Source organism: Prionailurus viverrinus, chromosome A3, assembly GCF_022837055.1.
Source record: "Prionailurus viverrinus isolate Anna chromosome A3, UM_Priviv_1.0, whole genome shotgun sequence".
In the NCBI taxonomy this organism is placed as follows: domain Eukaryota; kingdom Metazoa; phylum Chordata; class Mammalia; order Carnivora; family Felidae; genus Prionailurus; species Prionailurus viverrinus.
In genome coordinates, this window is record NC_062563.1 from 92,256,504 (window position 1) to 92,283,735 (window position 27,232).

At 38.7% G+C, this 27,232-nt stretch overlaps 1 protein-coding gene and 1 pseudogene across 8 annotated transcripts in view; both read right to left on the reverse strand.

Annotated features, from left to right (window-relative positions):
• GCFC2 (GC-rich sequence DNA-binding factor 2) overlaps positions 1–24,116 on the reverse strand; it is a 56,391-nt gene extending 32,275 nt beyond the window's left edge. For 4 of the 8 annotated variants that reach the window (XR_007150822.1, XR_007150820.1, XR_007150821.1 and 1 more), the window contains exons 1-5: positions 23,773–24,116; positions 20,539–20,661; positions 15,842–16,066; positions 14,628–14,725; positions 11,504–11,619 (exon numbers count right to left, since the gene is read on the reverse strand). Coding sequence is in view for 5 of the 8 variants with exons in the window: in XM_047852277.1 (XP_047708233.1) it covers positions 11,504–11,619; positions 14,628–14,725; positions 15,842–16,066; positions 20,539–20,661; positions 23,773–24,043 (833 nt within the window). In the remaining 3 variants the exon portion in view is untranslated. The other 4 variants (XM_047852273.1, XM_047852275.1, XM_047852274.1 and 1 more) reach the window with 4 other exon arrangements.
• On the reverse strand, positions 6,753–7,229 carry LOC125161930 (ragulator complex protein LAMTOR1-like; annotated as a pseudogene).
• Positions 24,117–27,232: the final 3,116 nt, after the last annotated feature.

The window sequence follows — 27,232 nt, forward strand, 5'->3', positions numbered from 1 at the left end:
TCCAAGTTTTTCCTTGCATTATGTAAAGAATAGAGACAGTTAAGAAATAAGACAATAATGTACAGAAAGCATTAAAAAACTGCTTTAATTAAGTGGAATATTATTGGTTATAGCAGTAAGATCATAAATACATATTAAATGAAAAAAGCAAGGTAGAGAACAGGGGATATGATGTGCTTTAGTTTTGTATAAAAAATGGGGCAATATATAAGTATATATGTACTTGTATAGACATACATACAGACCACTTCTGGAATGAAACATAGGAAACCGGGAGGAGTGGTTCTTTGGGGAAGGTGACTTCCTTTTCTCTGTATATCCTTTTGTACCATTTGATTTTGTCTAGACAATAAAAACGTATTTTCTTTTTAAAATAAACTCAGTTAATGAAAAAATAAAATACACTAAATTTAAAATTAAAACCTATCCAGATAAAATGAAATGCTACTCTCTATTAGTGATCTGCTACCTTTTTTTCCCTATAATGCATGCAAGACAACTCTCTCAAACACAATTCCAAAAAAGGCAAAAAAACAAAAACCGCTAAGTCCTGAATTATATGCAATTCTAGATGCAACAGCTGTAATTCTAGCTCTTTTCTTTCAGTTAACGAAGGACTATCAGAAGGACAGTAAATAGGGAAGTTATTACAAAAATAATACAGAATCAAGGCAATTTTCATCATTTAACATCACTACTGAAAACCAATAATCTAGAATAGAGGTTGGCAAACTTTTTCTGTAAAGGTCCAGATAGGAAATATGGTTGCTGTTGCAACTACTCAATTCTGTGATGTAGCTAAAGCAGCCACAGACAATATGTAAATGCACAAGTATGGCTGTGTCCCAATAAAACTTTACTTACAAAACAGGGAGTGGGTGGGGAGTTTGCCAACTCACTATAATACAGAGGTAGCCTAATATCTAAAAACTGGTATCATCTAAAGACTTTTATGTTTATTTCACTATACAATGCTATTGAATGTCCTTTTCTTTGTCAAACCATATAAATGAACAACTATGACCAATATATTTTAGCTGCAATATAATTAAGAAGTGAAGCTACTTTAAAGCTGATTTATATAAAAGACACAGGGTAAGAATTCTGAACCTATTACCAAGTATTAGAAGAAAAGTTCCTAAGTATTAAAAAAAAAAAAAAAAGGCAAAGAAAACGTTGTTTATGAATACTAACTTGGGCAGGAGAAAGAACCAAGTTCTCTCTTTGTATCACATGTTACATAGGACTATTTAAACTTTTCCTATCATACTCATTCTTTCAAATAGCTAAAGAAACACACTAGATTCTGAGTAGTAAAACAGAAAAATATTTAAGACAAAACAACCTATCATGATGGGTTTGCCTTATCTTTAGCAAAACATACTATTTATATTAATACTCTCCACTTAAGAGATAAGTTTTAATAGTAGGAGAATAAAAGATGTGTCCAGACTGGCAATCTATTTCAAGAGCCATAAAAATGTGCATCATTTACCCAGGTCACCTTTCCTCAGACATTTAAGAAATACTGTAACAGATTAAATAACTTACAAGAACATTCATTATCTTTAGCATTATTTATGAGAGAAAACTTAGAAGTCAGAATGTCCAACAGGGAAATATTTAAGTAAATTATTATAAATCAAGTATATTAACCAAATATGCTTATTTTACTGCAGTCAAAAAACATGTAACAAAATTTATAATCTTAACCTTATTTTTAAGTGTGCAGTACAGTATTAACTTTATGCACACTGTTGTGAACAGAACTCTAGAACTTTTCATCTTGTAAAACTGAAACTTTATACCCACTGATCAACAATTCCTCCTTCCTCTCCTCCTCCTAACCATGGCAACCACCATTCTATTTTCAGTTTCTAAAAGTTTGATACTTTAGAAAGATCATGTAAATAGAGTCAATGTAGTATTTACCTTTTGTGAATGTCTTATTTCATTTAGTCTTCAAGGTTCTTGTTGTAGCATATACTGAGATTTCCTTTTTTAAGATTGATAATACTCCACTGTATGCAAAGATTTTTTTTTTTTTAAAGGTTTATTTATTCTCAGAGAGATAAGCACATGCTTGTGCACAGGGGAGGGGTAGAGAGGAGAGGGAGAATCCCAAGCAGGCTCCACGTTGTTAGCGCTGAGCCCTACGCGGGGCTCAATCCCATGAACCCGTAAGATTATGACCTGAGCTGAAACTAAGTTGGATGCTCAACTGATGAGGCACCCAGGCGCCCCTGTAAATTATTTTCTGTCTTATTTTGTGCACATACACACACACACAAAAGTGGAATTGCTGGATCATATGGTATTTCTATTTTTAATCTCTTGAGGAATCTCCATACTGCTTTTCACAGCTGTGGCACCATTTTACAGTCTCATCAATAGCGTATAAGGGTTCCCTTTCCTTTGCATCCATGAGAACACTTATTGTTTTCACAGTGGCCATCCTAATCATTGTGGCTTTGATTTATAATTTCCTGATGTTTAGTGATGACCATTTTTTTCATATGTTTTTTGGCCACTAGTATGTCTACTTTAAGAAATGTCTATTTTTCAGTTGGATTTTTGTTGTTGCTGAGTTGTATGAGTTCCGATACTTTGGGTCAGATAGTGTGCAACTCTTTTCTTACTCCACAGTGTGCCTTTTCACTCTTCATTATTTCCTTTGCTGAGCAGAGGCTCTTTAGTTTTAGTTTGATGTAGTCCCACTAGTTTATTTTTACTTGTATTGCCTATGCTTTTCTTTCTCAAGACTGTTTTGATTATTGGTTTGAATAATCAAAACAGTCTTGGGTCCTTCCAGATTCCATATGAATTTTAGAATTTTTTTCCTATTTCTGCAAAAATTGCCGCTGAAAATTTGATAGGGAATGTACCGTATCTGTTGACTGCTTTGGGTAAAACTGGGTATTTTAACAATATTAAGTCTTCTAATCCATGAACATGAAATGTCTATTTATGTCTTCTTCAATTTCTTCCAGCAATGTTTTATAGTTTCCATTGTACAAATCTTTTACCTCCTTCATTAAGTTTATTCCTGAATTTTATTCTTTCTGATGCTATTGTAAATGACTTTTTTTAAACACACTCTTTGGATTTTTTATGGTTAGTCCATAGAACCATAACTTTTTGTGTTGATTTTGTATCCTGCAAATTTGCTGAATTAGTTCTAACAGAGTTGTGTGTGTGTGGAGTCTATTTAGAGTTTATGACATATAAGATCATATCTATATAGAGTTAATTTTACTTCTTCCTTTCTTATTTGGCTGCCCTTTATTTCTTTTACTTGCCTGAATTCTCTGGCTAGGACTTCTAATTCTTTGTTGCACAGAAGTGGCAAGAATAGGGGTCCATGCCTTGTTCCTAATCTTACAGGAAAAGCTTTTGGTTTTTCACCATGGATTATGTTAGCTGTGGGCTCTTCCTATATGGACTTTATTATGTTCATAAATTTCCTTCTATCCCTAGTTGGTTGTTTTTATCATGAAAGGGTATTGAATTTTCTCAGGTGCTTTTTCTGTCATCAACTGAGATGATCATGTGGTTTCTGTCCTTCATCCTGTTAATGTAGTGTATCACACGAACTGATTTTTGCTACCAATCATCCTTGTATTAAGTAGATCTCACTTGGTCATGATGTAGAATCCCTTTAATATGTTGTTGAATTAGGTTTGCTAGTGTTTTGTTGAGGACTTTTGTATCAGTATTAATCAGGGTTAGTGGCCTATAATTTTCTTGTTAATATTTTTGTCTGGGCTTTGGGATTAAGGTAACACTGACCTCATAAAATGGGTTTGGAAGTGTTCTCTCTTCTTCAGTTTTCTGGAAGGGTTTGAGAAGGAATAGTGTTAATTCATCTTTAAATGCTTGGTAGAATTCTCCAGTGAGACCATGTTATCCTGGGCTTTTGCTAGTAAGGTTTTGATTCAATCACCTTACCAGTAATAGGTTTGATTAGATTTTTAATTTCCTCATGAATCAGTCTTGGTAGGTTGTACATCGCTAGAAATTTAACAATTTCTTCTTGGTTATCAAATTTGTTGGTATATAATTGTCCATATTAGTCTCTCTCTCATGATCCTTTTAATTTCTGTGACATGTTTTAATTTTTTGATTTGAGCCCACTCTGTTTTTTACTTAGTATAGAGCTAAAGGTCAATTTTTGTCAATTTTACTAATCCTTCACACAAAAAAACAAACCCAATTTTGTTGATTTTTTTGTTGTGTATTTTCTGTTACCTCTGCTTTGATCTTTATCATATCCTTCCTTCTGTTAATTTTGCACTAAGTTCTTTTTCTAGTTCACTGAGGTGTAAAGTTAGGTTGTTGATTTGAGATCTTTCTTTCTTTCTAATATAAGTGTTTATTGCTATAAATTTCCCTCTCAGTAATGCTTTAGCTGTGTTCCCTGTTTTGGTATATTGAGCATTTGCTTTCATTTTTCTCAAGAGATTTTAAAATTTCTAATTTGATTTCTTCTTTGATCCACTAGCTGTTCAAATGTGGTTTAATTTCTACATATTTATGAATTTTTGCTTTTCTTCCTGACTTACAGTTTCATTCCATTGTGTTTGAAAAAGATACTTGGAAAGACTTCAATATTAAACTTGTTACGACTTGTCTGTTACCTCACATTAGATCTACCTTGAAGAGTATTCCATGTGTGCTTGAAAAGAATGTATATTCTGCTGCTGTTGGGTAGAAATGTTCTGTATGTCTGGTTAGGTCCATTTTGTTCAAGATCACAGTTTCCTCATTGATTTTCTGCCTGGATTTTCTATTCATTATAGAAAGTGGGATATTGAAATCTAATATTATTACTGTATTACTATTTCTCTCTTCAGCTCTGTCAGTATTTGCTTTACACAGGTGCTGTAATGGTAGAGGCATATATAACTGTTTACTGTAATTCCTGATAAACTGATCCCTTTATATCCTATGCCATTCTGTCTTTTAAAATAGTTTTTAACGGGGAGCCTGGGTAGCTCAGACAGTTGAGCATCCAACTTTGGCTCAGGTCATGATCTCACGGTTCGTGAGTTCAAGCCCCACGTTGGGCTCTGTGCTGACAGCTCAGAGCCTGGAGCCTGCTTCAAATTCTGTGTCTCCCTCTCTCTGCCCCTCCCCATCCTGCACTCTGTCTCTCAAATAGTTTTTATGTCACTACTGTTCTTTAGTGTACTATTTGCATGTGATATATTTCTCAATCCTTTCAATCTCAGTCTCTATGTATTCTTAAATCTACGTCAGTCTCTTACAGACAGAATATAATTGGATTTTGATTTTTTTAATCCATTCAGCCATTCTGCTTTTTGACTGTAAAGTAATATTAATACAGAAGGACCTGCTATTGCCATTTTGTAAACTGCTTTTTTTTTTTTAAAGTTTATTTTGAGAGCGAAAGCACCCATGCACACTACTGGGGGAGGGGCAGAGAGAGGGAGAGAGAGAATCCCAAGCAAGCTCCCTGCTGTTGGTGCTGAGCCTAATGTGAGGCTCAATCTCATGAACCTGTAAGATTATGACCTGAGCCAAAATCAAGATTCGGATGCTCAATGAGGCACCCAGGTGCCCCTGTAAATTGTTCTCTAGCTTGTAGTTATTTTGTGCCTTTTCCTCTCTTGCTACCTTAGTGTTTTGAATTTGTAGTGACATGCCCTCAGTCTTTTCTCATTTTCTTTTGTGCTTCTATACATTTGTGTGTGTGTGTGCACACACCATGGGGATTACAAAAAACATCTTATAGTTCTAATAATTTATTTTAAGCTGATAACAACTTCAATCACATACAAAAATTCTTATTCCTTATTTCCTCCACTTGTTACTGATGTCCCAAATCATATTTAAACAATTTTTATTCATTAACAATGTTATAGTTTTTTTGTGTTTATCTTTCAAATTTTATACCTGAACTGATTTTTACATCACCCTTAGAATACTACATGATTCTCTATTTGTCTACATACTTAATCTTTACCAGCTTTATATATATGTATTTTAAACCAAAGCTGTGTCAAATTATTATTTTCTTTAAGTAAACTCTACACCAAACATGGGACTTGAACTCACAATCCTGAAATCAAGAGTTGCAGGCTCGCCTACTGACTAAGCTAGTGAGGCACCCCAGACAGCCTTAGATTTTCATATGCTTCATGCTACTGGCTGGCCTCCTTCCATTTGAACTCGAAGGACTTTTTTTTTTTTTTAAGTACACTTCCTTTATTCAGGGTGATAAACCAAACCAGAATCCCAAACATGTAAAAACCCAAGGTGCTAGAAATACAAAATTAATTCACATTCAAGCTTGTCCAGACCCTGGCCACAAACCCTAGTGAGGTGCATGTGAATACTAAGTCACGGAGAGGGGGACAGGAGTGAGGCCAAGAGAAAGGGTAGAAAGGGGCTCCCATAGTCCCCCTACCCCTAGGGATCACTTCACAGTGGTACCTCTACCTTCCCAGTGACAGTGAAGGCTAAGTCCTAACCTTTTAACCCCCACCCATCCCTAGCCAGGGCTTTGAATGCCAGTCCCAAATGGTTTTACCTTCTCTTGCCCCATCCTCACTTGCTCAGACTTCCAGCCTCACTCTTCTCCTCCTCCATACTCTTCTCTGTGATTAGTACCAGATTAGGGTACTATTTGAACTACAGTGAAACTAGGGTAGAGAAGTTAGGTACTACTTGAACTACAGTGAAGCAGGGTAGAGACAGGTGAAAAAAGAGCAGTTCAAGAATCTCCCTCTTCATGGGATCCCAAACTATACAATCAGCTTCTTTTTCGCGTCTGCTTGGATTTGAGAAAGTGCACTATAGGCATAAGCAGCTATCCTGGAGACCCGCTGCAAGTCAGAAAAGGAGATGGGCTTGCTGGCCAGCACTTGGGACTGGCTGGTAAGACATGGCAGCGGCAGCAGCTTCTTCCAGTGGGTTAGGCTGCTCAGCACAGCCAAGTGGGTGCCGTACTCCCTTGCCTGGCCCGTGTACTTGTGCTGCTTCATGCCCTGGGAGTCTGTAGCAAACACGTCAATGATATTGCTGGCTCCCTTATCAAGCATGGGGAGAGCAGGGCCTGCTCATCTATGTGAGTGGAAGGCAGGCTGGTAGTTGGGCTCAGCTCCACTGAAGGCTTTAGTAGGGGGGCTTCTAGGGTCAAGTAGTAGCAACTGCTCCTCTTGATCTTTATCTCAGTCCTTATTCTCACTGCTCTAGCAGTGACCCATGGCTGGGTTCAAGTGTTCAAGTTGTGCCGAGGAGGGACATGTCCAATGGCAGCCCTTTTAGTCACATCTTGAAGGACTCTCTTTTTAAAAAAAATTCTAATATTTGTCTGTTTTTTATTATTATTATATTTTTAATGTAATTTATTGTCAAGTTGGCTAATATACACTGTATATAGCGTGCTCTTGGTTTCCGGGGTAGATGCCCATGACTCATTGCTTACATACAACACCCAGTGCTCATCCCAGTGCCCTCCTCAATGCTCATCACCCATTTTCCCCTCTCCCCTCCCATCAACCTTTCTGCCTCCCCCCTATCAACCCTCAGTTTTTTCTCTATATTTAAGAGTCTCTTATGGTTGTAATAAACGATTTCACATCATGATCCCATCTATGACCTAAGTCATATATGGATTATATCCTTCTTTTAACAGAAACTAAAACATAAAAAGGAAAAATGATCTGTTTAAGGTTACTTATTGAGTCAAAGACATAGAACTCAAATATAAGCTGTTATTTAATTCTTGTTCAACTTTTTTTTTTTTTTTTTTTTAAATTTACATCCAAGGTAGTTAGCATATAGTGCAACAATGATTTCAGGAGTAGATTCCTTAGTGCCCCTTACTCACTTAGCCCATCCCCACTCCCACAACCCTGCCAGTAACCCTTTGTTCATATTTAAGAGTCTCTTAGGTTTTGCCCCCCTCCATGTTTTTATATTATTTTTGTTTCCCTTCCCTTATGTTCATCTGTTTTGTCTCTTAAAGTCCTCGTATGAGTGAAGTCATGATATTCGTCTTCCTCTAATTTCACTTAGCATAATATCCTCCAGTTCCATCCACGTAGTTGCAAATGGCAAGATTTCATTCTTTTTGATTGCTGAGTAATTCTCCATTGTATATACATACACCACATGTTCTTTATCCATTCATCCATCGATGGACATTAGGGCTCTTTCCATTCTTGGTTATTGTTGATACTGCTGCTATAAACACTGGGGTGCATGTGCCCCTTCAAAACTGCATACCTGTATCTCTTGGATAAAAACCTAGTAGTGCAATTGCTGGGTTGTAGGGTAGTTATATTTTTAATTTTTTGAGGATGCTTCATACTGTTTTCCAGAGTGGCTGCACCAGTTTGCATTTCCACCAGCAGCGCAAAAGAGATCCTCTCTCTCCACATCCTTGCCAACATCTGTTGTTGTCTGAATCGTTAATGTTAGCCATTCTGACAGGTGTGAGGTGGTATCTCATTGTGGTTTTGATTTCTATTTCCCGGATGATGAGTGATGTTGAGCATTTTTTCATGTGTTGGTTGGCCACCTGGATGTCTTCTTTGGAGAAGTGTCTATTCATGTCTTTTGCCCATTTCTTCACCGGATTATTTGTTTTTGGTGTTGAGTTTGAGTTCTTTATAGATTTTGGATACTAACCCTTTATCTGGTATGTTGTTTACAAATATCTTCTCCATCAGTTGCCTTTTAGTTCTGCTGAGTCTTTCCTTCACAGTGCAGAAGCTTTTTATTTTGATGAGGTCCCAACAGTTCATTTTTGCTTTTGTTTCCCTTACCTCTGGAGACGTGTTGAGTGAGAAGTTGCTGTGGCCAAGGTCAAAGAGGTTTTTGCCTGCTTTCTCCTCAAGGATTTTGGGCTTTCTGTCTTACGTTGAGGTCTTCCATCCATTTTGAATTTATTTTTTTTTTTTATTTATTTTTTTTTAACGTTTTATTTATTTTTGAGACAGAGAGAGACAGAGCATGAACGGGGGAGGGGCAGAGAGAGAGGGAGACACAGAATCGGAAGCAGGCTCCAGGCTCTGAGCCATCAGCCCAGAGCCCGACGCGGGGCTCGAACTCACAGACCGCGAGATCGTGACCTGGCTGAAGTCGGACGTCTAACCGACTGCGCCACCCAGGCGCCCCTTGAATTTATTTTTTGTGTGTGGTGTAAGAAAGTGGCCCAGGTTCTTTTTTCTGCATGTCGCTGTCCAGTTTTCCCAGCACCATTTGCTGAAGAGACTGTCTTTATTCCATTGGACATTCTTTCCTGCTTTGTCAAAGATTAGTTGGCCATATACTTGTGGGTCTATTTCTGGGTTCTCTGTTCTGTTGATCTGAGTGTCTGTTTTTGTGCCAATGTTTATTTATTTTTGAGAAAGAGAGAGAAAGAGAGAGAAAGAGAGAGAAAGAGAGAGAATAAGAGAGAATGAGAGAGAATGAGAGAGAATGAGAGAGAATGAGAGAGAATGAGAGAGCGAGCAAGCAGGGGAGGGGCAGAGAGAGAGGGAGATACAGAATCCGAAGCAGGGTCCAGGCTCTGAGTCGTCAGGACAGAGCCTGACGTGGGTCTTGAACCCATGAACTGCAAGTTCATGACCTGAGCTGAAGTCAGCGTTTAACTGAATGAGCCACCCAGGTGGTCCTTGAAGGACTTGTAATAACAATTTTTTGTAAGGCAATTCTAATGGTGATGGACTCCCTTGGTTTTTACTTATCTGAGGTCTTTATTTTTCCTTCATTGTTGAAGGACATTTTTACTGGTTATAATTATCTTGGCTGGGAGTTTCTTTCAGCACTTTGTACACATCATCCCAGTCCTTCCAGCTTATAAAGCTTCTGTTGAGAAATCTACTGATAATCTTAGGGGGATCCCTATTACGTGAAAAGGTGCTTTTGTCTCGCTGCTTTCAAATTTTTTTCTGCCTTTGAAAATTTGATTGTCTCAGTGTGAGCTTCTCTGGTTTATCCTTCTAATCTTTTGAGCTTGAACCTGGATGTCTACTTCCTTTCTCAGATTGGTAAATTTTTGGCCATTAGATCTTCAGACAAGTTCCTGCTCCACTCTCTTCTCGTATGTGGACTTCCATAATGTGTACATTGTTCTGCTTGATGTGTCCTGTAAGTACTTTATGTTTTCTTCACTCTTCTTCATTCTTTTTTCTTTCTGTTCCTCTGACTTGTAATTTCAAACCAATGGCCTTTGATGTTACTGCTTCTTTCTTCTGCTGGATCAAGTAGGTTGTTGACCCCCTCTAGTGGATTTTTCAATTCACTTACTGTATTGTTTGGCTACAGAATTTTTTTTTTTTTAATAGTTTTGTTTTGTTGATATTCTCACCTTGTTCATGTATTGTTTCCCTGATATTGTTGTGTGTGTTCTCTTATAGCACATTCAGCTTCTAGAAGTAGATTATTCTGAATTGTTTGTCAAGTAATTCATAGATCTCTGTTTCTTTAGAATTGGTTCTAGAGATTTATTTTGCTCCTTTGGTTGTGCCAGGTTTCCCGATTTCTCTGTCTCTTGTTATTTTTTGTTGTTGTCTTGTGCATTTGAAAATGCACTTAAGGGAAATAGCTTCATATAGTGGAAGAACATCACCAATCAGCCTGGCTAGAGATTTGGAGGGCAGGGAGAGGTCTTCTCAAATCTTTTACAAGGAATACATCTCCTCTGGGTTTCTATATGAAACTTCCCTATATGAATTTGTGGGTTTTTTAGGTGTTTGTACTCTCTTGCTCCCTTTGGTGTTTGTCTGAAGTCCTCTAGGCTTTCTGGGTGTGCAGGAATTGAGCTCTCTTGTGTTCTCTGTGGCCCCCAGATATCCAAGGTATGACATTCAGGATGCTGACATAGCCAAGGCAGGCAACAGTCCCTCAGGCAGTTCCTCCAAAAGCCCAAACATTAGATGTATGTTTCACTCTTCTTTTTTCCCTCTCAATGGAGAGGCTGTGAGCTGGGCTTTTTTGTTCTCTCACAAGCAGTGTGGGCTTGCAAGAGTGGCTGATGCCACTGAAATGAAATGGCTTTTCTTACCCATTACAATGTGGCTCTTGGCTTTGAGCTTGTTTGGGGTAGTGCAACTTTCTAACTGGTTTCTGGAGTTCTCATAAAGGCTTTTTGGACTGTATATTGCTAAGGTGGTATTCTAGGAAGAAATGAGGTATGGAGTTTCCTACTATGGCATCTTGCCATCACTCCCAACTTATTATTTTTAAAAATTAAAGGTTATTTAACAACGCAGATACAAGCTTACAAAAATATTAAAACAAGAATTTAATACTTATGAATTTTAACCATGTGGTATGTATCTATTATAAAGATTAAAATGACCTATATAGAAAGGAAATCAGTTGTACTAGTGGGGTAACACAGGTGATGCTATTTTTTCCTACAAATATGTTTAATATTAGTGTTCGTACTTAATAATTAAAAAGAACATAGTGCTTTTTTCACTATTAAATATCTGGGACAAATTATTTTAAAATCAATACTACTTACCTAGTATTTAATTGCTTCTTTATAATTTCTAAATTTACTGGTGGAAATGAAGTGGAAGTATCAAACTTCTTCACTGTCTGAGATTCACTGTTGTAGGAAAGATCTAGATCTCGTCCCTAAAAATATGAAAATTTGTATTGTTTTAAAAAACTCATTAATCTTACAAATATCAACAGCATGAGAGAAGACTGGGTATCCAATGCCTCACCAGATCAGAATTCCATGCCTTTGACATTTTTCATAGTTACAATAAAACGTTTTTGTAATTCTCACAGTTTTAAAATATGGAACTTTAAATATGCATGCAAGAGGCAAATTACAAAATCTTACTTTTCACAAAAGCTTGCTTTTTGGTTATTATTTATTTTAGAGAGAGAAAGAGAGAGTGCACAAGTGGGGAGAGGGGCAGAGGGAGAGACAGAGGGAATCCTAAGCAGGTTCCATGCTCAGTGAGGAGCCTGACGTGGGGCTCAATGCCATGACCCTGGGATCACGACCTGAGCCGAAATCAAGAGTTAGACCCTCGACCAAATGAGCCACCTGGATGCCCCCCATATTATGCAATTTTAAAATTAGTTATAACTATGTAATAGAAACAGGAGAAAACATTTATAACATGTCAAGCAAACAAACCAGAATTTGAAATTGTATGCTATTGTGGTTCCCAAACTACATGCCAAGGCATCCACGTGAACTCAAAGGGATGCTATGAAATATTTTAAATATACATTTTATTTATTTATTTAAAAAAATTTTTTTTAATCTTTATTTTTGAGAAAGAGAGAGAGAGACAGAGCATGAGCAGGGGAGTAATAGAGAGAGAAGGAGACACAGAATCCAAAGCAGGCTCCAGGCTCTGAGCTGTCAGCACAGAGCCTGACACGGGGCTTGAACCCACAAACTGCGAGATCATGACCTGAGCTGAAGTCGGACGCTTAACCAACTAAGCCACCCAGGTGCCCTTAAATATACATTTTAAATATAAATATTTTAAATATTTTCAGGGAATACATATTCATCATTTATTGAACTACTAGTTTTAACTAGTTCATAGCTCCAACATTAGATTGTGCTACAGTCCTTTGATGAAGTCTTATTAGTGAAGGTGGGTTTTTGGTGGATGTAATAAAAAGCAAGTACCTACTGAAAATCAATTTAGAAAGGAAAATGGCAGTGTCTAATCTTGAGGTGTCATGCAGTGCCCAAGAGGTGCACACATTTCATTAGTAAGTGTGGTTATTTAAAAATGAAATTAAAAGATTTTTTTTCTTCAATTTATCAGTGTTATTTTTTCCAAAGACTACTGAGTTATTAGGACATAAATAGTATTAAATTCTATCGCCCTAAGTACTCAATAAATGGAATTGCTTTAGTACTTTTGGCCTAAGGGCATCAGAATAAAGTTAAAGACACTGTGGGTTCCATGAATGGGAAGTCTGGGAATTTCTGATATACACTATGCCTATAATTAAACAAATACTTAAAAAGGAATTATGCAAACCTGAGCAGAGTAAGGACTGTGACATGTTTTTTTCTCCAAGTATTTTTTTTTCATGCTGTTGCTACACTGATTTCACTAAAAAGGGGAGGGGGGACCTAAATCTATTATAGTTATAAAAATAGCCCTCTAAATCATTTCTCTGGTCAGAGATTTCTAAATATTGTTACAACCAAAGACTTACTTTACTTAGCTTCTTAGTTTTAATAACACGGAGATCTTAATACTTTATTTAGAAGAGCAAATAATCTTTCAAAGCACTGTTTTTTGCTTTGTTTCTTGTGTGTGTGCAAGCAGGGGAGGGGCAGAGGGAGAAATTCTTAAGCAGGCTCCATGTCCAGTGTGAAACCCAACATGAGATCTCATGACTATGAGACCAGGACTGGGGCTGAAATCAAAAGTCGGACACTTAACCAACTGAGCCACTCAGGTGCCCCTCAAAGCATTACTGTTAAACAGATTAAAAAATAATAACTTTATATTTATGTAATGTATCAGCACTTTATTTTAAATCATTATGATTTTGAGACTTATAGCCACCTACTCATGTAGGTAACATTATCTTCCTATTTTATTGATGAAAAAACAGATTTAGAAACTTTGGGGAGCCTCGGTAGCTCAGTCCATTAGGCATCTGACTTCGGCTCAGGTCATGATCTCATGGCTCCTGGGTTCAAGCCCTGCATCGAGCTCTGTGCTGACAGCTCAGAGCCTGGAGCCTGCTTCAGATTCTGTGTCTCCCTTTCTCTCTGCTCCTCCCCGCTCACATTCTGTCTCTTTCTCAAAAATAAACACTAAAAAAAAAAAAAAAAAAAAAAAAAAAAAAAAAAAATTAAATAATTTGCTCAAAGTTTCACAAATATTTATTGACCACTCACAACATTAGGCACAGAAGGATAAAACACTGAATAGTTCATAATTGTTGACCTCACGGAGCATATATTTCAGTGGTGTAGCCAGAACCCAAATCCAGGACTTTTGAGCTCAAGAACAATTATTTTTATTAGTTTTTCTCTAAACATATTTGTTTAAACTTTACATTTACACACCTACCGTATGTTGCAGTCACCATAAAACTAAAGATAAAAAAACATGGTCCCCTTAAGTGGCCTAATAATATGTGGAAGGTGTTTATAATCTAGTGGGAAAAGAACATGGTATATAAGGTGTAGTGAGTTGAACAGTGATCGAACGATAGGTCTATGTCCTAACCCCTAGAACCTGTGAATATGACGTATTTGGAAAAAGAGTCTCTGTGTTTGTAATTAAGCGAAGTATCTCAAGATGAGAACATCCTGCATTATCTAAGTGGGCCCTAAATCCAATGTTAAGTGTTCTTGCAAAAGACACATAGAAGCACAGAGAAGAAGGCCATGTGAAGGAGACAGCAAGGGGTTATGCAGTCACAAAGCAAGGAACACCTAGAGTGACCAGAATTTGAAAGACAAGAGAAGATTCTTGCCCCTAGGTCTTCAAAGGGTGCACAGTCCTGCTAACACCTTGCTTTCAGATTTCTAGCCTCCACAACTGTGAGAAAATCAACGTCTATTTTAAGCCATCAAATTTGTGATAATTTGTTATAGCAGCCACAGAAAATTAATATACATGGTATAAAAAAATTATTACCTCTGTGATTTTAACTGCTTTCCTCATCTGCTGCCGTTCCCAAATATCTTGAGTTTCATCTTCCTGACTTTCTTCACTTGTTTCTTCATTTCTAGGTGCTAGGGGGAAAAAAAAATCATGAATGGTATTTATCCCTTCTAATAGCATCAGCTAACATTTTTGGGGGGCTTATAATGTGCTGCTGGCTTAGCAGCTTTACATATGTTAACTTATCCTTCACAGTTTAAGGAAGGAAGCACTATTATCATCCTTATTTTATAATGAGGACACTCCTATCAGGAATTTAATAATAACTTGTCTGAGGAATGTGCTGAAGTAGAGACCTGAATCTGGGAATCTGTACTCATCACCAAACTGTCCCACTAAAAACACTTCCATAGTTTCACATATGGAGAAAAAAACTTGAAAAAAAATGAAACACTTGGTATTCCTTAACAGAGATTATAAATTCTTTTTTTAAAATGCTTATTTATCTTGAGAAACAGCAAGAGCCCACACACGAGCAGGGGAGGGGCAGAAAGAGAAGCAGAGAATCCCAAGCAGGCTCTGCGCTCGATCTCATGAACCATGAGATCATGACCTGAGCGGAAATCAAGAATCAGATGCTTAACCTACTGAGCCACCCAGGTGCTCCCAGGTAGATTATAAATTCTACCTGAGAATCTAAATATTGAAAAATAATTTCTGGGTTATAAAGAACCAAAAGTCTCATTCCAAAAAAATATTATTTGAAGTGACAAAAATTTTGGTAAAACATATTATTGTTTATAAATGAGAAATGTGAGAATAGTCCTTTGAGACCCAAAGACTATTGGGTGAGGAAATTTTTTATTAGAGCAGGGGAGATTTTAATAAATGAAGCCTAAAATCTCTGTATATGCTTCCATGTTAAAAAAAAAAAATCTTTACAAAGGTTATAATGAAAGTTTTCAATGTCAAAAATAAGACTGCACAATTTTTTAATCTGTCAAAAAAGATCAAGTGGAGGTCAGACAATTAAATATTATTACACGTTATGTTTGGTAATAGTATTTTAATAGATTTATCTTCTACAGATGATGATGTCATTGACCAAATTGGTATTAAATAAAAACCAACTTCTAACACTTTTTAAAATATGAGACATTACATTTTTATGGAGATTTGATCACGATAGTATATTCCAGCGAAAAATCCCTTAATGTTCACATATTGTAAATAAATTAAGTATGTACTTGTTTCATCAGCCATCCTTTGTCTAAGTGTTTGAGGCTTTGGGGTAAACAGTATTCTCTTTTCATGGTCATCAGGCTCACTCTCAGGATCTTCATCACTGTTTTTCTTCATCCCAGTGATGACAGAGGTATGTTTTACATCCAAAGAAATATAGTCATCTTGGGTCCTGGCCAATTCACGTTTCCTGCGGGCTGCCTGAATAAAAGCTGCATCAGGGATATTTACTGAAAGAAACAAAGAAGGAGACACTGAAAACCAAACACCAACAGAAATACATATTCCCTGTATTTAAAAAAAATAAAAAAGGCACATTTTTCTAATTTTTTCACTATTCTGATAGAATGTAACTACACAGCTCAAAACTTACATCCATTATGAAAGAAAATTATTTTTATAGAGATTAAATGTAAATTAGAAAATTAACCAAGTCTAGAAGTTTCAGAAAATATACTGATACCACTTCATTTTATCTTTGAGCTCTCTTATTCATCAGATGTTGTTGCTGACTTTTTGTTGAGGGGTATTTCTCACTTCCAGAAGCTCTGAGATTGTGAGGGGAGTAGGGATGTGGAGAGCTGAACATGGAGTTGCTGAGTCAATGAGAACTGTAGACGTGAGAATGATGGGGGAGAGGCCAGTTAAGACTCACAAAGACGGACGCTGTATTATGCCCTGCCCTACCCCAGACCTTCCAAGCATATAGGGAGTGAGAAAGAAACTAAAACCACACAGCCAACTCAGTCTCTAAGGTCCTGTGGTGATTTCCACATGAATAAGTGAAAAAGTGTAAAGAAAATAATCAGGTTCATTGAAGAATATTTAAGTGACAACTTTTAATAAAGCCTTGCTTTAGTTCATTAGTTTTTTGTTTTCATGTTTACTTTTGAGAGAGTGAGAGCACGGGTGGAAGAGAGAGAGAGAGACAGAGGATCCAAAGCAAGCTCTGTGTTGACAGCACAGATGTGGGACTCAAACTCACGAACTTTGAGATCATGACCTGAGCCGAAGTCCGATGCTCAACCAACTGAACCATCCAGGCGCCCCTAGTTTTAGTTATTTTATAGAGTATAAACCACATTAATGTGGACTCTTCCAACTCAAAACAAGTTTCTTCATGCATGATCTAAGCTGAAATTTATCTTAACTTTCTGGAAAAAGAACAGTTTCTTAAGCAAAATACTAAGGTAAACAAAATGGGAAAAGAAATTTTCACTACTTGAAGCACTTCAAAATGTTAATTAGGGATGTCAAGCCACCAAGGCTCAAGTAAAATGTTCTAAACTTTACCACAAACTGATCTAGATTCTTTTTTTTTTTTTTCTTAATGTTTACTTTTGAGAGAAAGGAAAAGAGACCCAGAGCATGAGCGGGGAAGGGGCAGAGAGCAAGTGAGACACCGAGTCCAAAGCAGGATCCAGACTTTGAGCTGTCAGCACAGAGCCTGATGTAGGGCTTGAACCCACAAACTGCAAGTTCATGACCTGAGCTGAAGTCAGATGTTTAATTGACTGAGCCACCGAGGCACCCATGATCCAAATTCTTTGAGAAACAGAAAAGGTCATGTGCCTGGAGACGTGAAAACGTTCCAACTTTTGAAACAGAAAAAAAGAGACAATTCAGAGATTACTGACCAAAATGCTTGACAGCAGTCCTAAGGAAAACAAAAAGGGCTTGAATTATGAAATGATAAGTGGTGATCACTGAAAATCAGTATGTTCATTAAGAACAAGGAATATCAAATCAAGTGATTTACTTTTTACAGACTAGTACTAATTTATAGATTAAGATCAGGGAAATGATGCAGGTCAGATGTTTCTCCATCCTCCCAAAGCATTTAATAGTTTCCTTGTGGATAATGTTAAAATACGTGGGGAAAATTACATATTGCACTGGATTCTTAAGTGGCTGAATAATTACTAAAAAAAAAAAAGTTGATCATGAAGCGCTGTAGTCATCAGCTACAGGGCCTCTGTATTTTGTCTTGTCTGCACTGCTCCTGTTTTAATGATCTTAACGTGGTATGAAGATAAAAAGACATGTCTTTAAAGCTGGGAGGGACAGCTAATATAACCTAAAACAGAATTAAGACTCAAAACCTTCACAACAGGCTATATAGCATTTCTTGATGCTGGTTACACATTAGTATCACCTGGGGATCTTGATAATCTACTGGCACCCAAGCTCCCCATCCCAGAGATTCAGATTCAGTTGATCTGAGGTGGGGCTGAGCAACAGTGTATTTTTACAGCCCTCTGGGAAACTTATTGTAAAATCAGGGTTAAGATGATATACTCAGGTTCAAATACTCAAGTGTATGAATACAAAAACAGAAATACTTGAAGTGGAAATGATGTTTGCAAATGACTTGGCGGGGTTTAATACGTCACAAGAATGGACTCAGCAGTGAGATACTGGTTGTACATAAAGCTAATCCTCTTTCAAGCTACAATAAAGAAGTAAAATTTCAAGAGCATTATCCTCTTTTTTTTTTTTTTTTTTTAATTTATTTTTGGGACAGAGAGAGACAGAGCATGAACGGAGAAGGGGCAGAGAGAGAGGGAGACACAGAATCGGAAACAGGTTCCAGGCTCTGAGCCATCAGCCCAGAGCCTGACGCGGGGCTCGAACTCATGGACCGTGAGATCGTGACCTGGCTGAAGTCGGACGCTTAACCGACTGCGCCACCCAGGCGCCCCTTATCCTCTCTTGTCTAGGCACCAACATCTAGCTCAAAGGTTCCCACAGAGCAGATGCTGGCCAGACATGGAATGAATTAATAAAGTTAGCATATTGCTGTATAATAACAACATGAAAATTTATAAGTCAAATAATTTTCACATATATCATCTTATCTAAGGAGTAGAGATTGAGATCATGCTCCATGAGTAACACACTGTATCTGCAACAATATCAAGGCAGATATTTCACTACTGGATCATTCTAATAATTCCACTGTATGAACAAAAAAATAAATGCACTCCTTGGTCCAATCTCCAAACTTCTCCCATGCCTTCATATTTTCTCCAGAAGAAAAAAAAATGTATCCCTCACAGAACAAGTTTTCAACTCTCAGTGTTTCTGAAATGCACATTTCAGAACGGAAAATTCTTCTCTGTGCTGTACTGTCCTGTACTCTGAGAGACACTTATCATTTCTTGTCTCTAGGGCACTACAGGCCAACAATACCTCAGTCACAATGATGATTAAAAACTATCCCACACATTTGCGAACACTGTCTTCTGTCCTTAGGTGGACATTGCTACCAACACTTTATAACTACTGGCTTAAAAGGCCTAATGTGCCATCTTCTATAGCAGTACTGTGACCATTTAAATTTATCCAAATTCAAAATCCAGTTCCTTAGTTGCATCAGCCACATTTCAAGAGCTCCACAGCTCTATGTGGCTAGCGGCTAATGTACTGGACAATGAAGATACAGACCGTTTTCATCATCAAAGAAAGTTTTATTGGACAGCCCTCTATCTAGAATCTAGACAAGGCTTCACCTATCTACTAGGTTTCAATTCTTAATACTGGTTTCATCATTAAGCACTTTTGTACCTTGTGAACTTGTATAAGAAAAAAAAATTACAAGAGCCACTGTTTGTTATTTAATGTTGATAAAGCAGTTATTACTACATTGCAAGTGTTTAAAAACGCATTTAGGGGCGCATGGGTGGCTCAGTCCGTTTGAGCGTCCGACTTCGGCTCAGGTCATGATCTGATGGCTCAGAGCCTGGAGCCTGTTTTGCATTCTGTGTCTCCCTCTCTCTCTGCCCCTCCCCAGCTCATGCTCTGTCTCTGTCTCTCAAAAATAAATAAATGTTAAAAAAAAATGTGTAAAATAAAAAAAATGCATTTAAACAATTACATTTTAAGTTAATTTATTTCTTTTATAAAACTACATAATTTTATTTTCTCAGAAGGGGTCCCAGACTTTATGAGACTGACAAGAGTCCACAGCACAAAACAAGTTACAAATCCTTAAGCTTGAGTAATAAGCCAGAAAAATACTTTCAGCTCTGTGAGCCATCAATTCTCTGGTACAGCTTCTAAACTCTGTCACTGTAGAGCAAAAGCAGCCACAGACACTTATTTGCAAAAGCAGGTGATGGATCATATTTGGTTCACAAGTGGTAATTTACCAACCCCTGAACTGATCTTTCTAAAAGACAAAGATGGTCATGCCATTTATTTGCATAAAATTTTCAGTAGTTCTCCCAAATCCTGTATTATCTGACTCCAATTTGTCTCTCTGCATTTTTTGTTGTTCCTCTATCTTACGCTCCAACCAAGTATTTTCATTCCAACAACTATTTTTAGTTCTCTGCATATGCTATGTTGTCTTCCCTAGAGTTTTACATTTGCTATGTCCTGTACCCCAAACATCCTAACAAATTCTTACCACCCTTCAGATATTGGCATTAATCACCAAGTGTAGCACACTGGTTAAGAACACAGGTTCTGGGGCAGATTGCCTGGGTCTGAATCCTGGCTCTGTCTCTTACAAGCAGTCTGACCTCGGGCGTGTCATGTAATCGAAAAGAGCAGTCAAATCTGGCACTTTGACAATCATTAGTAATGATGTACTTGCCTCATACTTCACTAGAGTTAGTTGTGTTACCAATAATAAGAACCACTGGTATAGAAAATACTATTAGAAATAAAGTTAACCAAAATCACAATATTTACCAACCTATTGACGAAAATTCTTCCAGAGAGCTAGAGCTGTTGGATGATGAACTGTGATCATCTTTACTTTCTGGGGAATGATGTGTTTCACTCTCTTCATCCGTTGAAAGATCAACCATTCTGGATTCTAACAGGACATTTTTTGAATATAACAAAGAGTCAAGATAGTGGAATCAATAACCTAAATTCTACACAACACATAGCATATATATAGTACAGTGTTTTAATTTTCCTCCATGTATTTGAAGCAATGTACAGATCTTTCTCCATTTCCATTGTTTCTGAAACCAATGGATGATCTAATACATGTACAGACTTACCCTATTTATACAATCTACTTATCTAATAAAATATTCTCTTAAAAGATGCAATGAGAAAAGGAAACCATACAGAAAAAAAAAGACAACAAAAAGTGAAGGCACATTTAAAACAAGAAAGAAAAATAATGGTGAAGTTGAAAAAAACCTAATGTACACTTACTATATGGTAGGCACTGAAATCTGTTTTACAAGGTCTATTTCACACAATTGTAGAATTTCACAATTCCATAAAGTAAATGCCTGCTATTACTGATGAGGACATTAGGGACTAGAGAGGCTAAGTAACATGTCCAGTGTCACAAAGTTACTAAGTGGAGAAGAGGGCTTTCAATCTAGTTTCACTCAACTCTGGAATTTAGACTCTCTTTCTACCATATTTCAATGGCTGGTGGCAAGCAGTCCTGTAATGAGCACTGTGGTCTCAAATCACGAATCTCTTTGCTTCTACTCTGTGATTTTGGAAAGGACAGTCTGCCAAACAGTCTATTAAACAAAGATAACATTAAGAGATAACACCCATAAGGGTGTTGTGAGAACTGAATGAACAAAATGTGAAGGAATTCATGGTATTATTGACAAGAAAGGGCTTGTCAGTTCACAATTATTTTGTATTTTTTTATGAATTTTAAAACTTAAAGACTACATAGTACTCTTTATCTTTTTTAAAAAATTTTTTTTTTTAATGTTTATTTTTGAAGGAGAGAGAGACAGAATGTGAGTGGGTGAGGGGCAGAGAGAGAGGGAGACACAGAATCCGAAGCAGGCTCCAGGCTCTGAGCTGCCAGCACAGAGCCGGATGCAGGGCTCGAACCCACGAACTGTGAGATCGTGACCCGAGCCCAAGTCGGACACTCAACCAACTGAGCCACCCAGGCACCCCAGTACTCTTTATCTTAAAAATGTCCCGCAATTAACAGACCTATGTAGAGTTAAAAAAAAAAAAAATCTGGAGTTAAGATCAAAACTTAGAAGACAAAGGAATACAAGTACAGATTCCCTCTTTCTTTGCTACTATTTATGACAACCCCTACCTGTTCCCAAAGTGGATGAACACCAGAGCAGTGGTTCTCGGAGCATGGTCCATCAACCTCTGGAAGTCCCTAGGACCCTTTCAGAGGGTCTGCGAGTTCAAAACTACTCTCATCACAATATTAGCATGTTATTTGCCCATTTTAATCTGATGCTATTTATATAATGAAGCAACAGCAGAGGCGGGTAAAACTCTTGGCTTCTTAGTATAAATCAAGACAGTGACAGCAATGTGTAGTAGCAGCCATTGTATTCTTCATCACCATGCATTGCCAGGAAAAAAAAAATCCAGTTGCACTTACCATCCTCAATGCAGCAGTTAAAAGTCACTAACTTTATTAAATCGTGACCTTTGAGTCCATATCTTTTAAATATTCTGTGGAACAAAATGGAAGTGTGTATAAAGCACTTCCGGGTCACGCTGAAACACAATGGTTGCCTCACTGAAAAGCACTTGTGTGAACAGATGCAAGGTGAACTAGCCACGGTCTTCAAGGAGCAACACCATTTTACTTGAAAGAATGACAAATTCTAGTTATTTCTACATGTACAACTGACAAATTGTCTCAGAAATGAGTAAAGCTGTGCCTATCACTTCCAGAATTAGAGATTTCAAGTGAAAACTGGAATTTTGGAAAACATATCCTGCACCGTGAGCATCTTTGCAATACTTAAAGACTGATGATTAGCAGTAACACAGCAGTAACACACTAACAGTAACAGATTTTGGGGGAGATACTGTATCATAAAATGTACCAACATTTGCAAACTCTATGAACCAATGCTTTCCATAGTCCGTGCATGATGTAACCAATCATGCATGGGCAAAAGTTCCATTCAAGTGCAAAACAGACCCGTGGATTTTAATGTAACAGACTGGGGAAAAAAACCTGACAGATAACTGTTTCAGCTGCTTGTTGCAAACTGACCTTTAAGAAAGTACTGTTTGTTGACCTTTGTTGTAACACCAAAGCAGAACGCCCTCAATCATCTAAAAGGCTATTAAGTATTCCTATTACACCCTGTACCTGCGGTTTTCTTCTCATATTTCAAATGAAACAACCTATCACAAGACTGAATGCCGAAGTATCAAGATTTGCAAATGGAAAACAATGTCACTCACTATTTTTTTGTAAAATAGTTACGTGGGAGAGACAATTTTTTTCTTTAACCTCAAAACTAACTGAAAACTGCATTCTTATTAAGCTCCAATTCTAACTGGAACACATTTTATGTAAACACCTTCATGCTGCTTAAATTCTAGATTTAAAAACGCAAAGGTACTTCAAAACTACTGCACTGTAGTTCCCGCCATTATTGGTACAGTCTACGGCGTCTTCAATTCATTGTGCTACCTGGTGACATCCACCGTCGTTGTAATCTGCGTTCCTGCAAATAACTGATGAAAAATACAACAAGCAAAGGAAGCGTGCCAAGTCTGTCACCTAGATTCTTCTGATGTACTATTCCGGTTAAGTGTTTTCTAGAAAGCTAACTGGGGACGTTTCCAAAAGTACATGAAACTTTCCCCTAACAGTACCAGAAAGCTTTTTTTTTTTTTTTTTAAATTCTATGACGATTAGGTTCTTCGTAAACAGCAAGTACCGCACTAAACCTATAACTGGGGAGAGTTCACCCGACGGTGCGAACACACACGAGCCACAAACCCCAAAGGACTCTCTGTGGTCGCCCCAAGGAGCCCGACTTGGAGATGCCGGGAGCGGGCGAGTGAGTGCTGGGAAGCGTGCAGTCTGGTTCCAGGTCGCCGGAATTCAGCACTGCTGGAAGTTAGAGCGGTCACGGAAACCACCGGAGAAGGCCGAGGGCCTCTTCCCGCAGCCCCGCCCCTCGCCCCGCGTCACGTCGGCTCCCCAGCAGCCCAGCCTCACCTGGGACGTCGGAGCCTTCAGCGCGCGGAGCCGCCCCCGCGGCGCGCCGGGAACTTGCCCACACTCGGCCACGACCGCGAGGGCCCCGGGCCCGAGCACGCCAGTCCGTCACCTCCGCGCGGCCCCCGCCACTGGGCGGCCCTTCCTCTGGAGGGCCCGGGGCCGCCTGCTGCCCCGGAGCCTCGGGTTCAGCAGACCGCTCCTCGGCGTCATCGCTATCACTGGAGTGGGCTCGGCGCTGCCGGAAAGTCCTCTTCGGCCTGTGAGCCATGGCTGAGGCCCGGGCGCCAAGCGCGCGGTCTCTTCCGGTACCCGCCTGCGGGATCTCTGGCGTCCACGCTGGTGCGCGCTCCCGCTTATAAGGCCTGGCCGCCGCGTGCGCGCGCTCGTTTCGCGCGCCGTCCGCTCCGCCTTCGCCCTGCGCATGCGTGTTCTGCCTCTTGCGCTTTTTATCGAGTTCGGTTCCCAGGGCTGCCCTGGTTCCCTGGGCTGGCCTTGCAAGGTGTTCTCTTTGCAAGGCTTGGCTGTGCTGTAGTGTTATGTGGTTGAAAGAGTCCTGTAGCCTCCTCGCGGTGAGCGCCACGATGGGCAGCACTCACAGGCTCTCCTGTGCAAACCCTATCTAGGAATCAGGCACTATACCCACATCCTAGACTGGAACTGCATCTGCTCTTCTCTCTCCAACCAAGAATTAAACAAAAAACCTGAAGTGTGTGGGGGTGGGGGGTGGGGTGGGGAGGGGGGGTGGGGAGATTGCTTCTGAAAGCTAAACAGTAAAATCTACACATAAATGATAGGTGCACGAATGAGCAAATATCAAAATATTGCTCTCAGGTGGCAAGGTTTCAAAAGAACCTGGTTAAATGCCTTGGTCCTTAAGAAAAAAGAATATCTGAGAACAGAGAGTGATGTTGACAAAGATGCACAGCTGTAAGAAGGATGGCAAAAACCGTGGGAAACTTGGACTGTATTCATTAGCTCTTCGGAGAGTGAGGAAGCCTTCACCAGGGACTCTGCGTTGTTGGTCTCCTTGGTAAAGCCCATTCTTATTGGATGCCTCTGATCATACCATCTGAAGCAAATAACCATTCAGTTCATTTAAATTCTCTTGCTGGGCTTTTCAGTCCATGCTTTAAAGTTCAGGAAGTCTTTCCAAGAGGCTCGTGGAAAAGATTGTTTTAAGAGAGAAATTTCCAGGTGCTCACCTCCCTCTGTACGTAGCTGCCTGAGAACCCCTACATTCATGCAGCTTCTGCCAATGTAGCCTTTCCTCCCCTTCTTATGAAGAAGAGACACGATTCTTTGTCTATTCCAAATGTACTACAGTACATACCCCCACATGTAAAAGCCTTTGCAGCATGTAAAATTTTATTGTAGGACAAGAAAAAAAATACCTCTGAAGTCATCATAACAATTCTGGAAGTCAGAGGTTTCCAATGGCTTACTTTCAACAAAAATGGAGGACCAGTAGCGCCAGCATTGCTGAGTTGGTTAAGTAGCCTGCAGACTCTTGATTTTGGCTCAGGTCATGATCTCACGGTTTGTGGAATCAATCCCTGTGTCAGCCTATGCCCTGATAGCATGCAGCCCGTCTGGGATTCAGTCTCCCTCTCTCTGCCCCTTCCCTGCTTGAGTGCATGCACACGTGCTCTGGCTCTCAAAAACAAAACAAAACAAAACAAACAAACAAAAAACTTTAAAAAGTGGAGGGCCAACTGGAGCTGTCAACTACTCAAAATAATGTTTAATTATGAATCAGTGATTTTTGCATGGAGTTCAGACAGTTCTAAGAATAGATAGGCATTGAGAAAACATACCCTTTCATATGTGGAGGGTTTTCTCAGTGCCTGTATAATATAAAATCAAAATATAATAATGTAACAATTAACCCTATACCATTGTAGCAATAAGTTACAGCTGTCTGTGGATGCATGAACTAATGTGTGTGGGCAGACCATCTTTGTCATTATGGGATGCATTCCCAACAAAAATGTTCTTTTGTCAAAAAAATGTAATGTGTTTTGATGTATTTATAGTGTTTTTTTTAATTTTTTTCAACATTTTTCTATTTATTTTTGGGACAGAGAGAGACAGAGCATGAATGGGGGAGGGGCAGAGAGAGAGGGAGACACAGAATCGGAAACAGGCTCCAGGCTCCGAGCCATCAGCCCAGAGCCTGAGGCGGGGCTCGAACTCCCGGACCGTGAGATCGTGACCTGGCTGAAGTCGGACGCTCAACCGACTGCGCCACCCAGGCGCCCCTATAGTGTGTTTTTCAAGTGCGTTGAAGTTCACTGGCCAAAAGCTACCAGGAGGACACTAAGTCAAATAAAGTTTATTTACCTTGTCTCAGAAAAAGAACATACAGACCAAAGAAACCATGCATTTCTTTGTAAGAGGGAGTAGAGTGTGGCTTATTAAAAGATTTAAGTTTGTGGTAGGAACTTTTTTTTCAAGTTTTTAAATTCTAATTATTTAACATACAATGTATTATTTGTTTTAGGTGTAGAATTTAGTGATTCATCACTTACGCCCAGTGCTCATCAAAAGCACCATCTTTAACCCCATCACCCTATTTAACCCATTCCCCTACCCTCTCCCCTCTGGCAACCATCAATTTGTTCTCTATAGTGAAGAGGCTGTTTCCTGGGTTTCCTCCCTTTCTGCCCCCATGTTCCTTTGTTTTGTTTCTTAAATTCCACTTATGAGTGAAATTATATATTTGTCTTTCTCTGTCTGAATTATTTCTCTTTCTGCTGGGAGTTTTTTTTTTTTTTTAATGTCTTACTTATTTTAGAGAGAGAGAGAGAGAGAGAGGGAGGGAGAGAGAGAGTGAGTGTGAGTGAGGGAGGAGCAGAGAGAGAAGGAGACACAGAATCTGAAGCAAGCTCCAGGCTCTGAGCTGTCAGCACAGAGCCTGACTTTCTGCTAGGAGATTTTTGAGAGCTCGGGGAAGCAGGGTCAGATTTCGATTGCATAATGTCAAAAAGCTGGGAGAGTTCAGCACCTGGGTACTTTAGTAACTTTTTTCAAGAAATGGGAGGAACAGAACAAGGATCTGGGGTTGGAGTGTCATTAGCAAGAAAGTGGCAGTCACTCAGAAGAAAATTTGCAGTTACAGTATGGTCTTGACTTCCAGTTGACTTGATTTTCACTTTCTTATTATTAAAATTAGAATGATGACTCAATCCAGGATAAAAAATTAGAGCTTTGCATCACAAAAAATTATATATATATGTAAAATATACACACCACACAGATACATATATAAAATGTATACATACACACCACACACACTTTTATAGGGAAATATACATTGATAAGAGACTTTCAAAGGGCATCTGGGTGGCTCGGTCAGTTAAACATCCAACTCTTGATTTCGGCCCAGGTCATGATCTCACGGTTCCTGAGACTGAGCACTGCATTGGGCTCTGCACTGATAGCACGAAGCCTGGTTGGG